We start from the raw sequence: 18239 nt of genomic DNA on the forward strand, positions 1-18239 counted from the left end.
TCAGGGTATAATAGTTAGAGCACTGACCGAAAACGGTGTTAGTAGGAGCATTGGCGGCTTGATTCTTGGCAGCGTCTCCGATGAGACGCTCGTTGTCGGTGAAAGCGACGTAAGAGGGTGTGGTGCGGTTGCCCTGATCGTTGGGTATGATCTCGATGCGGTTGTGATGCCATGCAGCTACACACGAGTACGTCGTGCCCAAATCGATCCCGATCCCGGCCATTGAGGCGGACGAGTTGTGAAATTTTGGACATGGAATTACAATTCACGATTCATAAAAGGAAGGTAAAAACCTAACTATCCTCTATCAAGTCTCACTCTCACATTTTGAATAGGTCTTTTTAGTTCTAATTATGATTAATTATCTCAAAATGATAGTATGTAGTTTCAAGATATTCGTCTTAGGAGTTGCGATGCATCCTCGTAGATTTTGTTCTATGTCTATTTTAATTTTTAAGTGTTGGATGAAAAAGAAAAATTAATTGCTACAACTTCTACATAAATATGACCTGGCAAGTGGATTTTTGTTCTATGTCCATCAGAAGCATGTTACATACTCCATAGTCCCCAAGAAATAATTCTCTTGTCATTTTAGTCTTTCTCGTAAAAGTATTATTATTGTTATTATTATTCCCTTCGTCCCACAAAGTTTGTTTCATTTTACCATTTTCGTTCGTCCCACAAAGTTTGTCCCAATTGGAACCTTTCCAAAAATAGACATTAATTACACTCCCCAATCTCCTAATGTGGGACAAAGTTACACAATTTAATACAAAATTAAACAATTTCTTAAAATCTGTGTCTGGTCAAACTGGGACAAACTTTGTGGGACCAAGGGAGTATTATTTTTAAACTTATAGGTCACACATAAAGGGGTAAGGTAACTAACTCTGTTGAAACTAATTTAAAAATAATGAAGTTGTCTTTGATAAAGACATTTGGGAATGTTGGTGTCTTTGTAAGTTAGTTTGTGGAGTTGTAATGTTGTACTCCCTCCGGTCCCTATTAAATGTCATATATTTATCAATGCAGATTTTAAAAAATTATTTGATTTTGTGATAAAAATGATTGGGAAAAATCAGTAGAGTGTATATACCCTAGTTTTAGTGATACTAAAATTGGTAAAAGTGATATGAGTCATTTATTAGGATTCATCCAAATAGGAAATATGTGACATTTGATGAGGACCGAAGGGAGCATAGGTTTGTTCTATTCAGGGACGGATCTAATGTGCAAGGAGGAGGGGAAAATGCCCTCCCTCAAAATTTCATATCTATGTATAAATTCTATTGTAGAAAAAAATTAATATTAGTTTCTTCTTTAAATGCCCCTCCTCAAGCACTTCAAATATCCCCACATGTATTTTTGCCCCTTCTATGATCATTTTCTAAATCCGTCCCTGGTTCTATTGGATTCAATTATCTTGCATATTGAACTTGAGGCGACAAACTTTGTAGACAAAGAAATGTACCGTGGCTTGTGAGATGCCCGTCCACAAAGCAATAATAAGTCAAGGTTCGAGGCACCACGACTAAAGAGTAACTTAGGAGCCATTATTGTCCTTTAAAAAAATGCTCTGGACTTTTGTATTTCAACAAGATTGCTAGTAGTAGTATATGTTATAGAGCAGTCGTAATAGTGGCAATTAAAAGCTATATATTCTAAATTTCGAGTACGAATTTCAATATAATAAATTTTATCTGTTTCAATGTGATGACTGGAGCTTTTGCACATAATTGACAAGAGAACATTTCAACTATCATAGACACTAGAGATTCCTAAATACTCTCTCCGTCCCAGATAATTCATCCCAGTATTTCATTTCGGATCGTCCCACATAATTTGTCCCACTTCACTTTTTCCATTTTTTGTAGTGGACCTCATATTCCACTAACTCATTCTTACTCACATTTTATTATAAAACTAATACTTTAAATGTAATACCCATATCCCATCAACCTTTTTAACTCACTTTTCATTAGATTTCTTAAAATTCGTGTCAGGTCAAAGTGTCCCAAATTATCTGAGACGGAGGGAGTAAATAATTTTGCATTACTTTGCTACTACCGAACTAGAGACAACTAATACGATGAAGGGAAGCCTAGAACAAAGATGATTGGAAAAACCAACTTAAAATATTTGTGGTGGCAGTAATCTCCCATTTACAAAATTGCCAAATGCAAGAATCTAAATTGGAATCTATCCCATTCTATCAATCAAAACTATCTACTATCATGACAAATTTCTAGCTAGGGGCATCTCCAAAATGACTTAGTACTAAGATTCTTAATGCATTGTAAATACCTCAATCTAGTAAAGTTGAAGTGCAGTTTGTGAAAATGGGAGCATTGCAAGAGGGTGAAGGATTAGGCTATGGAAGCTCTTTGCCAGTTCCGAGCGCGCAGGAGATAGAGCGAAACGACCCTCAAAACATACCCGAAAGATACATAAAGCACGTCGAGGACAGGCCTAAAGCCTCTGACTTAGCCTCTGTTTCTTATGACATTCCCGTCATCGATCTCTCTTTGCTCGCTGCTGGCAACGAAGATGAACGAACCAAGCTAGACGTCGCTTGCCAGGAATGGGGCTTCTTCCAGGTACATTTTCATCGTTGTTGTTGTTGTTGTTGTTGTTGTTGTTGTTGTTGTTGTTGTTGTTGTTACAGACTCTAGTGTCTCGTATCGGTTTGTAACATAAGACATATTCTTAATGCAGATAATTAACCACGGGGCGGATTGTGTGTTAGCCAAGATGAAGGCTGCAATGACCGGTTTTTTCGACCTGCCATTGGCTGAGAAGAAGAGATATGCTATGGCAGCGAACGATGTTGAGGGATACGGACAGGCTTATGTAGTCACCGAGGATCAGAAGCTCGACTGGAACGACCTCCTCTTCTTGATCACGTTGCCTGCTAAGGCGAGGAACGTCAAGTATTGGCCTCTCACGGTCCCCGGCTTCAAGTATGTGGTCATATCATCAATTATACTCCCTTTATCCCGACTTAAGTGATGCATTTAATTTTTGGCCGAGAATTAAGAAACAAGTGTTCATTAAGTTAATAAAGCATGAGAGAGAATAAATGTTATTTAATTTTTTTTATCAGAATGTGTTACTTAATTAGGGACATCCCAATAAGAAATACGAATCACTTACATCTCTGATTGGAATGCAGGGAGGCAGTGGAAGAGTATGCAGGTGTGTTGGAGAGAGTGAGTGATGAGATCTTTGGCAATTTGTCACTATTGATGGGAGTTGAAAGAGATTTTTTGAAGAAGCTACATGGAGATGTGAAGCAAGGGATAAGAATGAACTACTATCCCAAGTGTGCTAGGCCGGATCTAGTCCTTGGGGTCAGCCCGCACTCCGACTCCAGCTCCATCACCTTGTTGGTTCAAGACGAGGCGACCACCGCCCTCCAGATCAAGCACGAGGGCGCGTGGGTGCCCGTCGAGCCGATCCCGAATGCGTTGGTAATCAACATTGGTGATGCTATGGAGGTAAGTACATTATTAAATCAGTGTTTTAAAAATCGAATCGGATATCGGATCAGCCGGTTCGACCGGTTTGGCGCAAATTAACACGATGAATTATGATGAGTTAGATAATTGTATAAAAAATGTAATAAAACACACTCAATATTAACAAAATAATGCACTAGTAAATTCAAAAATTAAGATGGTATTCGAATGATGTCTAAAGTAATTAATTAATTAATTATATGGAGTATAATATTTAATTATGCATGTATACATAGATTTGTTGTGTACATATTTCGGTTCGATTAGTGGTAAAACCGATCTGACCGATTGAATCATGAATTAAACAATGGAGGTAAGTACATTATTAAATCAGTGTTTTAAAATTCGAATCAGATCAGTCGGTTCGACCGCTTTGGCGCGAGACGATGAATTATGATGATTTTTAATTGTGGATAATTATATCAAAATGTAATAAAACACACTCAATATTAATAAAATAACGCAATAGTAAAATTAAAAATTAAGAAGGTATTTGAATGATGTATAAAGTAATTATTTAATTATTTTTACTATTTAATAAAATTTACTGTTTTTTATAATATGCATATTTAATTGTACACTATTATCATTAAATTTTTATTGTTTTTGTATGGTGTATTTCGGTTCGATAGTGGTAAAACCGATCTGACCGATTGAATCATGAATTAAACAATGGCTTCGCCGATTCGATTGTTGGTTCGGCTTATAAAACATTGGCCGTTGTTGGTTCTCGTGCAGGCGTGGAGCAACGGGAGATACAAGAGCATTGAGCATAGGGCAGTTACAAATGTGGAGAAACCAAGAATGTCTGCTGCAGCATTTGTGATTCCAGGTAATGATGTGAAGTTGGATCCATTGGAAAGTATGGTGGATGAGAAGCTTCAGCCAAGAGTGTTCAAAGATGGTGTTGATTACATTGAGTACCTTCGTTTTACAATTGCAAAGAAAATGGAGGGTAAAATAGCCAATATTGAGTACCTCAAGTTGAAACAATGAAGGGCAAATTTGCATGCTATTTACATTTGATTGTTTATTATACTATGTTTTAGAGTCACTTTAAAATATTATTCCCAAGATATTCGGAGGCCGGCTTGAAAATAACTCGTTTGAGCTCGTTTAGTGAAGCTTGTAAGCTAAACAAAAAGCTTGAGCATGGTTATATCATTTTAGTGTTAAAATATGAAATTTGGTCAAATTCTGATTCAGTATCATAAGGTTTTTTTTTGGTTCTTAATTGTTTAATCCATATATAAACCGATTTTTTTGGTGATGCTCAAAACGTTATTATTTAATTGAAACAAGAAAAGAAGTAAAAAAAATATGAATCATACTCATTTTAATGAAATAAATTTGTTTGAGAGTTACTAAAAGATGTCGTTTCGCACACGAATGAGACAATTGAGAAAAATTGAAGCTTCATAATTTCATTATTATGTTTTCAATTTTTATGGGAATGATCAAAATTTAACTAAATTATGACAATCATCCCAATTCAAAATATAAAATAGTAACCAAATATAATTAAATTCATTTCTATAATCATTAATAGTTGTATTTGATCGCTAACTACTTTTGTTTATCGCAAGTAATCAATGAATTTTAATCTATTTTTAAACAATATAGCAATTAGTATTGAGAAATATATCTAAATCTAGAAAGTTTATTTTGGTTCGAATAACTAAGTTTGGGAGCACAAGGATTTTATTCATCTCGACTCTGTCTGAATACCCAAAAATTTGGCACATTTAAAACATTTAATCCATATCATGTTCAATTGTTCCGTAACAATTAGTAATTTGCATCTCCAAATTCTCTATTTCTTGAAGAATCAAACATTATAGAACAGAATATGCTAAAGAAATGGAACCAAAATAGCTATACATCAATTCATATTTCAGAGTAGAAGATCACTAACTTTGGCTGTATTCGAGAGATCCGAGCAAACTGCACAAGGACGACGATAAGGTTGATCTTGTACATGAAAATTAGACCATCCATGTGATGCATCGTGAGTCATCTTTACCAGAAGCGTGATAGAATAAGACGAGTACAGGTTGGAAATATCGGACTTCATTGAGCTTGATTTGGCATGAGCGTTGTGGACTGGAGAAAAGCTAGCCGGTTTCTTGTTAAAGTTACTTTCTCTTCTGCTTCTGCTGCTTTTTCTCGAACCCCACGGACAATATCCTCAGGAGCTTTCTCAACAAACTGTAGAAAAACAGAAATGATTGGATTTCTGAAATGTAACTGAAATATACATAAATTCACAAGAAAGGAAGATACTAGATTCGTTTTATGACATTTACGTTGGTTTTTACAGAGACGATAATCTGTATTCAGCTAATGCTGAAGAAAACTAACTTTACAAGTGTGTGCATATTAATAGACTTTCTTCAATTTTTCACTAGTTATGATCAAATTTAGCGCATAAAATTGGTCGACGTGAGTACAATCATGTGTAAATCTAGAAAATAGGAAAGAAAAACACAAAATAATCATCTTCGACTACTTACACTTGGAGAGCTTAAGCGAGCCATAAGTCCATCATATTCGGTTTGCATTTTAGCTAGGCGCTTGGAAAGGCGCTGCATCTCAGCCGAGATATCTACCATGTCAGCAAGTGGAAGGTATGCTTCTAAACCTTCACTGGCAACAAGATGGACTGATTGACTAGCATCTCCTGAAATTCATTTGTGATAAAACATTGCCCAAAGTCATCGTACGAGGATTACCATTACATAAATGAAATTTCTTGAAACAAAAACAAAGCTGAGGTTAGACAAGATGCATTAGCTATTCTATTGATGTCAAGAGCACTACCTGGGGGAGATTGGGTAAAGCTTACGTTCTCCAAATCCAGTCTAGAGAGAAGAGCCAAAACATCCTTTTCTTTCTGCATCGTGAATCATACAGTGAAATCACATAATGTGAGATTATTTTAGGTGAAATCGCTTAGCAAAAAATTAAAATATCCGGTTGACTAATCCAAAGCTATATAGACCAAAGAATTTGGCCAACTTACAGAAATATACTGGATAACCTCTGCATTTGCAACAATTGATGCGGATATACGCTTTGCTGGTTCAACAGAGTACTCTGCCCGTGCATTTCGAATTGCTCTCGTCTGAGATAAAGCAGATGCAAACAATCATCCAACTGTTCCATGACCAGGCTAATAATGAAAGGTTGGAACTTACCAAAGCCTGTAAATTCTCAAATTTCTTCACGGATTCGGCTTGCCTTGGAAGAGAAGTTGATGGCCAAGCTGATACTATAAGAGCTTCTTTTCTGTTGGGTAATGACTGTATGGATAACACAAATGTAAAGAGGGGCCATTATAGCAAACAGCAGAGTTACAATTCCAAATATGAAAAACAAAAAAAAAATCAGAAATCCAAACAACATGGTTAGGCTTGAACATCTAGATGTCCAGCCTGAACAGCATATGCATGGGTAAAATTCTGACAGCCAAAAACTAACACGAGCTAGCCCAGGAACAAAAGATATCGTGATTGTGAAGTCGTGCATCTTGTGTAATAGATCCATATAATATCATGACTATTCTGAAAGCAAATTAAAACATGCCTATAAGAATCCAAGACAGTCTTTACCTGCCAAAGCTCTTCAGTTACAAATGGCATAAATGGGTGAAGTAATTTCAGTATTGATCCAAAGACATACAAGAGAACTGCTCGTGCCACAGAAGCAACTGAGTCATCTCCTTGATAGAGCCGGGCTTTACTTGCTTCAATATACCTAACCAGAAAAATGGTAAGCACCAGTGAGGTGAAAGGAAGAACCAGAAACTATGAAAAATGCATTTTGCAGGATGACAAATATTCTAATCATTACTCATGCAATGTAAAATTCAAATTTTGAGTGCCTAGAAAGCAATTATCATGGGATGTACAAGCATGAGATAAGAACATAAGCAATAACTACACAAGCAAAATAACAGAACTGTTGTAGAACAAATGCCAAGCTCAATTTGGCGATACAAACATGTCATCTCAAGATTTCTGAGATTCAACTCCCAGAGTAGACTCTGTCAATGTAACGATTTACATATTTTGGAACGCATCAAGAGATAAACAAAGCAAACAATCACACTTTTTTTTTATCTAATCTATGATCTTCAAAAACAATCAGTCGATTCGAATGATTTTTGGATGTGCCACTTGCTTGAAATGAAATTTTTAAAAAAAAAACAAGGACAAGCCAACACAACTTGACATACCAATCAGCAAAATCAGCCCAGAAAAAATCATAGATTTCCCGGGCAACATCTCCAAAGAAGAACTTGTCATAACTCATGGTGACAGCATCAATCAGCATATGAAGTTTTGTCACCTGCATAAATCACATTTCATTAGAAAGGTGAAAGAATGCTCATACATCATTACAATACCACCATATGATTGTATCTCACCACCCAACATTCAGGTAGAGGTAGCTTGAGCAGTGACTCTTCCTCATCAAACTGCAAAATTACAACCTTACTTCTCAGAATCGTCCATATATTTATAGCACAAAGTAGAAGTATGTGCCAGGATCAATGTGCAATGGTTGTGTCAAAGAACCTTATAGTCCTGAATAGCTGTCCAAGCTGATAAATCACTTTGAGGAGGCAAATTCTGTAACACAAACTTGCCACCATTCCACAGTTTGTTGGTGAAAGCTTTAGTAGAAGTCAACCTTTCAGTTGATAAATTGAGATCCTATAACATGAAAAGGATATGAATTAATAAGAGGACATGACATTTAGACAGGTTTTGGGACTTCAAGCATATTCCAGAGCAACATGCAGGTATTCTAGAGGAAACCGACCTGGCCAGCAGTTCCTAGAGAGAGAGTGAACCTTAGAGCATCAGTTCCATAATCTTTGATTGTATCAAGTGGATCTATAACATTTCCAAGCGATTTAGACATTTTGCGGCCCTACAAAATATGAATACCAGCAGTAAGGATATTCTATCAGAAGTGAATTATATTCTTTGATCTAGAAATGGTTCAGAAGATGACTTTTGAATGAGGCACTATCCTGTGCCTCACATTCTGTTGCTTACTTGAGAATCTCGTATAAGTCCATGAAGGTAAACATGTGAAAATGGAACTGTGCCCGTGAATTCAATCCCCATCATCACCATTCTTGCTACCCAAAAGAACAATATGTCATGCCTGTTCAAATGAAGCAGCTTTTTCTTTATGTTCAAAAGGGAAGTCCCTTTTAGAGGGAAAAAGGAATCAGAGTAGATATAACATAGATTCAAAAGACAGTAAAACCAGTATATTGGGTTAACATATCTCTCATTATCTCTGCAGGAGCATGAATCTGACAGAAAATTATGAAGCTTAATAAACGAAAAAAAAAACCTCTACTTCATGAGAGTGGCATTGCTGCTGTATCTAACTTTGGGTAACTGTAACTGATGTTCCATTTAATATAAATGCAAAAGTATAATTTCAAGTACATAGAGTGGTCTTCTCCTTGTAAATATTGCACTATTGAAAGTATGCAAAAAGGTAAAAGTAAAGCACAAGCAGAGGTGTAAGTACCCGGTCTCAAGAACTGATGTAGGATAAAAGTTCTTAAAATCCTCCGCTGACACATCTGGCCAACCAAGAGTGCTGAAAGGCCACAGTGCACTAAGAAATAACATATGTGATTAGTTTGACTCATCTGGCAAGCTGTCATATTACAGTTAAGAACATGTAAATTATTGGGCAAAGCATTTAAGAAAATAACGTCACCCACGCAACACATTCATAGTACCAGAAAACGCGCAGCAGTACATGATAAAAGAGAAATTGTCAAGAGACGATTAATGTTCTACCGATTTATGCACTTTCTTCTTCAAAATCTCTGGAATAGTATGATAAAACTTTTAATACAGTTGCTTGTAAGAATAGCCAGCTGCTGTGGCGCCTAAAAGGTGGTAGGTATCATTCTAACATAATTCTTTGTTAGCATACGCAGGGTAGATCACGAGTGATTATAAGCTCATTTATTCAAAACAGTCTTTTAACTTGAGAAGAAGAAACATCGTTACACAGAGAAAGGAAGGTATAAATGAAGAACTGCATTCAATTGATTTGCTTGACAACGGACCTTGAAAACCAGGTGTCAAGAACATCTGGGTCTTGATATATTTCGACGTCCTTTCCATATTTTTCACGTGCTTTTTCAAGAGCTTCTTCATCATTCCTAGCAACTATGTACTCGTCTTCACATTTTTTACCAACAATGTACCAAACTGGAATGCGGTGCCCCCACCATAATTGCCTGCTTATACACCAGTCCTTGATATTTGACAGCCAGTGATTATATATCTATAATCATAAGATACACAAGTGAGAATATTACTCCAGCTTCAAACAAATAACTTACTTTTTTATAAAAACAACTAAATGAAATTAAAGAGAGCAATGTAGTCAGAAATTGATGCTTTATGTTGCCTCTATGATCTGCTCAGAAATCTAAAAAGCAAAAGCTCAAGACTAGGCAGCATCAATAAAATCAATGGCTTCAAAGCTAACAGTAGACATGGTGAAGGCTAAATAAATAAATGATGAGCACAGGAATATGTAACTGGTGTTACATACCTTCTCAAATCTTTCGGGCAGGATGGTTAGTTCTCCCTTTTCCACTGCATGGAGAGCCTTTTCTGCCAATGAATCCATTGTCACAAACCACTGTTTGCTTACTAGAGGCTCTATTATCTGATAAAAGCAACTTTGCATTAGAAGGAAGATAGAAAGGTGCATCTTCATGCAAACCCATATTTAATATTTTGCACACCTCTCCACCACGTTGTGATCTAGGAACTCGCATAGTATAGGCCTCCTTTTTCACTGCTAGACCTGTCTCCTCGAGTTCTGACCAGAGTTTCTTCCGTGCCTCAAACCGATCAAGACCACTGTCATTTCAGTAAGATTAACTAGGAGAAATAGGACTTTATAAGCCACTTCAAGCAGTTTGACACTATAATCTCAACAGTTACCAGTATAAACCAGCAACTTCATTCAGTGTTCCATCTTTATTCATGACATTAAGAATGGGAAGCCCAAGCTTCCGAGCAAGTAGGTAATCATTGTGATCATGTCCAGGGCTTATCTTCAAGACACCAGTTCCAAAGTCTTTATCAACATACTGCATCATCCAAAATCAATTATATCCAGAAATGGGACATCACCACTCATAAATGAAAGAACAAGCAAGATTAAACTAGCATTGCTTTTATTGTTACTTTTTGCTTGATGCCAAAAAAGGAGAAACAAGATATTATTGTATTGTGAAGAGCACAAAAATCAACTTAGCAGTATATAATTTGCACTTTGATGAAGATAATACCAATCAAGCAATTGGTGTTTATCTCTGGTTATAGTCAATCACAACATGATAACAGAAATTGTAAGCCTCCCCATAAATGGTTACAGGAAGAAGGAAAGGAAATATGTATGTATTTTCACAGGGATTGACTTGCTTGGAGTTCAAAATCAGATAGATAATGTTACAATTAATCTTCAGCACATATTATAATTACATAAGAAGGAAGTATATGTACAAGAATTCAATAGATGAAAGACAACTATAAAACATTAGATACTATAAGTCAGCCTATAAGTTGGGCATGGGTACAGGTTTTCTTACTTAATTCATTTTTTCGGTAATGTGTTTTCTAACTTATTCTAATACAGTCAATTAGGGTATTCATGATACAATAGCATCTATCTGCACATGATCCTGAAACTTTGACCACTAAAGCATTTCCCCCCTAATCTTCAGAAGGAGGTTGCTTAAGGTTCATAATATCACCAGCTGGTGCAAGCATGACAGAAGGTTTTTTACCTTATCAGAAATTATGGGGACATGCCGACCATAAGTCATTGGTACAATAGCCATCTTTCCTATGTACTTGGCATATCGTTCATCCTGAGAAACATAAACAAAAAATGTTGTGAGATGAGACCATAAACTAAACAAAGATTCTGTTTAGATTAAAGAACTGCTTCAACCACATTATTTTTCAGGAAAGGGGGCACAAAAAGAAATCCGAGTCCATCATGAGTAAACAACAGGAAATGGCCAAACGCTTTAAACAACCACCTTTAGACTTCATATAGATACCAATTTTCTTGTTGGGGATAAGAAACAGAAATTTTATTTTGATAATGATGACCCATACAGATTTATAAAGACAAATCTACAATCTAACAGTCCACTGTCCAGCTAAATCTAATAGGTTGACAATTTTAAAATATTTGTGGATTCAAACCCCAAGGGCAACGGTAAATTTGATATAATTCCATACTAAATTTGTCTAATTTCACTAGACACTCAGATCACATCTTCTTATATGGGTTTTAAAATGTCACATTTACGTATCTCTTATACACCACTTTAAATATAAGGAAAAACATTTGAATTCAGCTAGAAGCAGCGAGGAAAGTCCGCCTAAGTCTCAGCATTAATGTTGTAAGTTGTTAAGCAACAAGCCACTCAAATATTAATAGTCCCACGATTCCACCACTGGCTTGTCTTGACTCTTGATTTTCACACATTAGTTGATTTATGGAGAGGCATAGTTATGAAGGATAGAATTTTTTTTGCAGGATAAATAATATGGAAGGAAGGAAGGCTCTGTCCAAGTACCAACTAGCATACGAGTAGGAAAAAAGGAACTAGAAGTCTAGAATATTATCAGTAGATTGACTTGTTTACAGGAATAGGATCCATTACTGAGATTCACCAACCACTAGCCTTTTGTCTTGAGATATTACATGAAAAATGTATGTGGGAATCCCATAAATGAAAATCAATCTCCATAAATGTACTCCAAAAAAACGAATCTCATGGTAGTTTTTGATGTGACTCATCAAAACATAAAAAAAGTTACCTCTGGATTCACTGCTATTGCTGTATCTCCAAATAAAGTCTCTGGTCTTGTGGTTGCGATTGTCAGAAAGTCATCCCTGTGATGTAATGAAAAAAATCATGGCTTTAAGAGTATGAATATATAGGTTGCTGCTTCCTGCAAGTGTCCTGGGAATAGTAAGCTTCATATACACTTGATTCATGTCAGAATTCTACCTTTTCCAAATTTATTTTCAGGCTTCTTACTGAGAATTTTCATTTGCTCAGTTCTTTCTATAATCCTCTCACCTTAACATAAAGCATTTATGAATTAATTCCAACATTGAGAATACTATTAAAACCTTTTTGACCAACAATAAGAGGATGGAATGATACTAGACACACATTTGATGCAGGTTTGACATAAGTAAAAGATTGCCAGTAGAGAAGTTACTACATTATTTGTGGCATGTAGTCTGAATATGCAGCCTGCATGTATTCATGCAACAATAAGTAAACTGTTCTAGTTGTCATCCACTAAGCATTTGTTATACTTTTTACATTGTTTTTCAATAATGACACTTGAGATTAACAAAAGAACCTAATTAGTTGAGCTTCAACACAAAGTTATAGCTTTACATGCCAAGTCAAATACAAGGTCAATATTGTGAATACAATCATCAATGATGTTGGTCAAAAGTCAAAAATACAATCCAAGTCCAAAAATTACTACAAGTAAAGTACCATTATAAATAATGCTAGAAGTTTGAGCAGCCAAAGCAACTACGCACAAGCATATAGTCAAATACACATATATTAAAAATGAAGTCCAAGACAGGCATTTATCAGGGGAACCTCATGAATCCTAAGGCTTCAAGCAAGAGTAAATTTCACTGATCTGCAATAATTTATGATCGTTAAGATACCTTGTACCACCAGCAACTCGGTACTTAATGTGGTATAGAGCGCCTGGTTCTTCTGAGTACTCTACTTCCTAAGAGAAATATTCATCACATCAAAATAAGATGCCAATAGGAGGTAAACTGGAAAAGTGTCATGATCTGCGTACCAAGTCAGAAACTGCAGTCTGTAATTTAGGGGACCAGTTGACCATGTAAGATCCTGTAATTTAGGGGGGCAATTAGCATGAAACAAATACAAAACTGAAAAGGCAAAACATCAATCCAGAAAGTGATTTGCTAGAGTATAAACAAAACAAGATTTGGGCTTTGCAGTTACACTAATTTTCTCAGGAGTGATTGTCCCCTTTTATGCTGTTCAAACAGTTTTGTAATACTCCCTCCGGCTCATAAAAATATGTGCACTTTCCATTTTCGTCCGTCCCACAAAAATATGTGCATTCCATTTTTGGAAAGTAATATCAATTTAATAATGTAGGTCTCACTATCCACTAACACTACTTTAACTACCATTCTCCTCCTCTCTCTTACTTTTACCATACAGTTCTACTCATCTCTCTTACTTTACCAATTTTGTCTTAATTCCCGTGCCATCTCATCCGCCCATATTTTTATGGGACGGAGGGAGTAGTTTTTATTGTCCTTGTATAATGATTCAATAAGAAAAATAGTAGCCATGATATTTTAGTTTAAGTTTGATGTATACTGAAAAAAGTTATAATGACATTTAAGAAACAAGCTTTAATTCAAACCCTATGACATGGGTCCAAAATATGTCCCTACCTTGATAGATTAGACCTTTATCATGGAGCCTAACAAAGGCCTCAACAACAGCTCCTGAAACGGTTGGAAGAGTGAAATTCAGTACAAAAAAACATCTCTAAGAAACATTAAATGCAGGTGATAGGAGACAGTACTGAACTTTGCAAGAACCAGAGTGAGATAAGTGTAGTATAGATAACCAATAAGACCTCAAACCATTGACTATGTTGTATGAGTCTGAATCTAAATTTGCTAACAATAATGCATGGTTGATGGAGGATTTACAGGATGAAAACGGCCTTACGACTCAGCTGAGCATCAAGGGTGAAGCGTTCCCTGGTCCAATCACAAGACGCACCAAGTCTCCTTATCTGATTTGTTATTGTCCCGCCATATCTATAAGATAATGTGAATTTTCAAAATTAGCAATATAAAATCAGAAACTGCAGTGCGGATGGTCGGCCATTATTGACAAAAGGGCATGGTCGGCCATTACTGAAAAATATGAAGTGACAGACTACTGCTATATCTCACTAAGCTAGACATAGATCTGGGTGAACATAAAAAATAACTCAGGTATCATCACTATTAAGAATATTAAGTAGAGCCTCTCAACAAGATCCAAGAAATCAACTCACTCACTTAAAGCACATCCATATGATTCTCATAAGATCTAAGATTCTAAAGCATTTGGGTAATTATTTAACTCAAAAATGTGCAACGGTTTTGAAAAATTGCCACGAATTTAAAATTAAGGTCTCAACAGGCAATATAGTAAGGTAAAACTAGTACTCCGGGAAGCAGGATAAAAAGATTACTTTTCTTTCCAAGTCCAAACTCTTTTTGTGAATTCTTCTCTACCCATGTCAGCTCTCTTAATTCCTTCCTCAGCCAGCATTCTTTCCACAACCAACTGAAAGTAACGATAAGTTAGTCCATAGAAGGGTTTACCAAAAAAAAAAAAAAAAAACTTTCTTCAATACATACAGATCAACAAGAAATAGAAACTCAAAGCTCAAAAAGAATTGTTTTAACATAAGAGAAAAAAGGAGCAACTTCTCACATCAGATGAAACTGGAAATATTGCACAAAGTATAGCCACAGGTGCAGCCTAATGTCAACGTTGGGACTGACACCTGTCCCATTATTGTCTTAAATAACTAAACAGCGTGATCTTAAGCACCCTATAATGCTACACACTAGAAATGCAAAAATCATTTCATTATTCATTGAACCAAATCATGTAAATAGCAAGCTGGGACCGATTTTCTTTTTTGAAGAAAAGAATACCACTTGCTAATGAAGAAATTCTTTTAACGACACTGGACTGATGTATGTATAAAAAATGAGGTGTTAGATACAGTATTAACCTGGGTTGCAATACCGGCATGATCAGTTCCAGGAAGCCAAAGTGTAGGTCTCCCTTTCATTCTGTTGTATCTTACCATTATATCCTACATTTGTAACAGAGTTAATCCGGAAAATGTTGATGTGCACTTTTTCAGTGATAACACGCATATGTCAAAAGCATCTTCATTTTTCAACCTCAAGAGTGACAAACATAGCATGTCCCATGTGCAACGAGCCGGTTACATTAGGAGGTGGCATTGATACTACAAAAGGATCACCTCCCCTCTCAAGATTTGGCTTGAAATATCCTTGAGACTCCCACCTATATCCATAATGGGGATGTCAAAGCTTAACATTAACATCGCAAAAAAAGTGTTAAATATACAAGATAAACACTTTGCGTGATACTAAGGGCAAACTGAGATGAAACTTCATCATTTCATAAGAAAATAACTTGAGAAGCCCTTGACAAGTGACAGCTAAACTTGGAACTGATCTGGTTAGATAAATGCAGAGATCCATTTTGAACCAATCAAAGTTATCCTGCACAATCCTTTTTTATTTCAAATCAATGTCACAACTACTAGACCAAAGCCGCAAGCACGTGGTATTTCGTTCTTCGAACACTATGTTTTTTCCGCAGCATCTAATAACAAGAAAACCTTCCTCTACTTTCCATTCTTGTTCTTAAACATCAGAATGGCAAAACAAATTATTATATCTTCGTTTCATCCTCATTATAACTTGGAATTAACCTCAAAACTACCAGAAGCATAAACGAAAACATGAATTACCATTTATATATCCTCTCTTCCGCAGTAAAATCAAAAGCTTTTGCCACTTCCGGCGATGTAAATACACCATTATCCGCTATTCCAGCAACTGAATATATTCATAATTTAAAAAATCAGTGAACGAAACTACACTAAACCTAACAATCAATTCAAAACGAATAGCGCCACACATTCAATCCAGCTTCAACCAATAGAAGATTTTTATAACTGAACACTACAAATTTCATCTCTGGCAGAAATTAAAAACAATTACATTCCAAAATTCCAATAATTCATAACCAAGGCGACAAATTTCCAAATGCATAGTACCAGTGGTGAAGCGCGTGTTTCTGAAACGAATGTAGTAGGAACGAGAAAGAGAGATGCGGCGGCGTGGCTGCGTGGAGAAGAGGAGTGGATTGAGTTTATTGCATATTGAGCAAGAAGAAGATAAGAGAGAAAAATTGGAGGCCGCCATTTTCAGCTTCCCCTCTACTGAGACGAAAGCCTGCAGATTTTGTAAGCTGCTTTTTTTTGTTTTAATAATTTTAAAATTAAATTCATTTGCCGAGATAAATTTATTCCTTGCATTATTATAAATATTATAAATAGGAATAAAATAGTTCTGTTTTTAAATCAAAGCTGACTTAATTGATAAATTAATCATTATTAACAAACTTAAATATTATCAGCTACAAGTAGCTATGCACGATAGTATTTCACTGGAAAATATTACTACTAGTGTCAAATTATAATTAAATAAAAACAGAAAATTGAAAGAAGAAAAAAACAATTATCAAAATTTAAATTTTGATTGGGTAAGAATATTCATAATAGTTGTAATATAAACCATGAGAAATTTTATGATAGACTTACTATGTCTGAAACTATTTAATTAGAATAGCTTTAAATTTGGTATGATATCAATTTGGAAAGCTGGTTTCGTAGCTAACATCGGAAGTTGCTCCATTTTGTCCGCAGAAATATGGTGCATATTTTATGGGCTCAAGCTAGCCAAGGAGTTGGGATTTCGGAAGTTAGAGGTTGAGAGTGATAGTCTTGTCGGAGTTTCTATGATTATGGGATGAAATGAAGTGTCTATTAATAGCCGCTCCATAGTGCAGAAGGTTTGTGGGTTATTCCGAGAGTTTGATGCAGTAACGATTCACCATGTGCATAGAGAAGGGAATTTTTCTGCCGATTTTTTGTCACATTGTGCTTATATAGTTTTCAGAGAGGTGTTCATGTTCTTGAGACGCCACCTTTAGGTGTCAGTAGTTGGTTGCTTCATGATAGATTTGGTATTTCATACCCTCGTTAGTTTGCTTTGTTTACCGGCCTTTGCCGCTTTTATTACCAAAAAAAGAAAAGTACTTCATTAATTCACGATTTTTCTAGTTGCCACTCGACTTGAGCAAAGGCTGTATACTAAACGTCTTATGGGAAAATTAATTGCTCAGAAATATTGGTGTTATATTCTCAAATAGTTGAAGAGCACAAAATGTGGTGGAAAAATAGAAGTGGGGAGGCGAAATTTGGGTACCAAAAAATTACTTCTGGATCAAAGAAATAAAAATGAAATAAAAAAATCATTCAAAAAAGTGAATTTAGAAATCCCAAATCGATTGAAGAATATAATGGGAACAAAATTGTGACTGGGTGGATTAAAAAACCAAATATATATTTATAGTAAAGAAGAGAATTAGGGCCATCTCCCAACCAAACCTTTCATTTTCAGAAATTATGAAAATAAATCGATAATTTTCTATATTGATGAAAAATTAATGTACATGTCACACCAATAAAATAAATATTAATAATTTGGTTTTAATCAGCGCGTCTATTTGACTTTATATTCCCAGGAGGAAAGACAATCTTTATTGAAACTATTTTGATTTTTCAACATTATTTGTAAGGGGTGTACGGCTTGCAAGATTGTATCCGGGATTAAATTTGTAGGGTGTTTGGTTAATGAGATTCAATCCTACACTCAATCCTAGATGGATAATTATGTGATAATTATCATAGTTAACCCCCTATGACTAAAATAATCTCTCAACTC

At 35.6% G+C, this 18239-nt stretch overlaps 1 protein-coding gene and 1 pseudogene across 1 annotated transcript; both read right to left on the reverse strand.

Annotated features, from left to right (window-relative positions):
* The window catches only part of LOC125224161, an 80525-nt pseudogene that overhangs the window by 1643 nt on the left and 60643 nt on the right, over positions 1-18239 (reverse strand).
* Positions 5227-14356, reverse strand: LOC125223095 (valine--tRNA ligase, chloroplastic/mitochondrial 2). The gene is made up of 22 exons (XM_048126073.1): positions 14340-14356; positions 14076-14129; positions 13442-13494; positions 13299-13366; positions 12416-12491; positions 11368-11451; positions 10520-10668; positions 10318-10435; positions 10122-10238; positions 9628-9848; positions 9075-9164; positions 8585-8696; positions 8346-8456; positions 8099-8236; positions 7948-7998; positions 7756-7868; positions 7130-7274; positions 6716-6820; positions 6541-6642; positions 6339-6411; positions 6032-6198; positions 5227-5726 (listed from the first exon to the last, which is right to left on the reverse strand). Exons 3-22 carry the CDS (start codon positions 13484-13486, stop codon positions 5589-5591), a joined length of 2223 nt encoding a protein of 740 aa, XP_047982030.1. The 5' UTR covers positions 13487-13494; positions 14076-14129; positions 14340-14356; the 3' UTR covers positions 5227-5588.

The sequence above is a fragment of the Salvia hispanica genome, chromosome 1 (genome assembly GCF_023119035.1).
Source record: "Salvia hispanica cultivar TCC Black 2014 chromosome 1, UniMelb_Shisp_WGS_1.0, whole genome shotgun sequence".
Classification (NCBI taxonomy): domain Eukaryota; kingdom Viridiplantae; phylum Streptophyta; class Magnoliopsida; order Lamiales; family Lamiaceae; genus Salvia; species Salvia hispanica.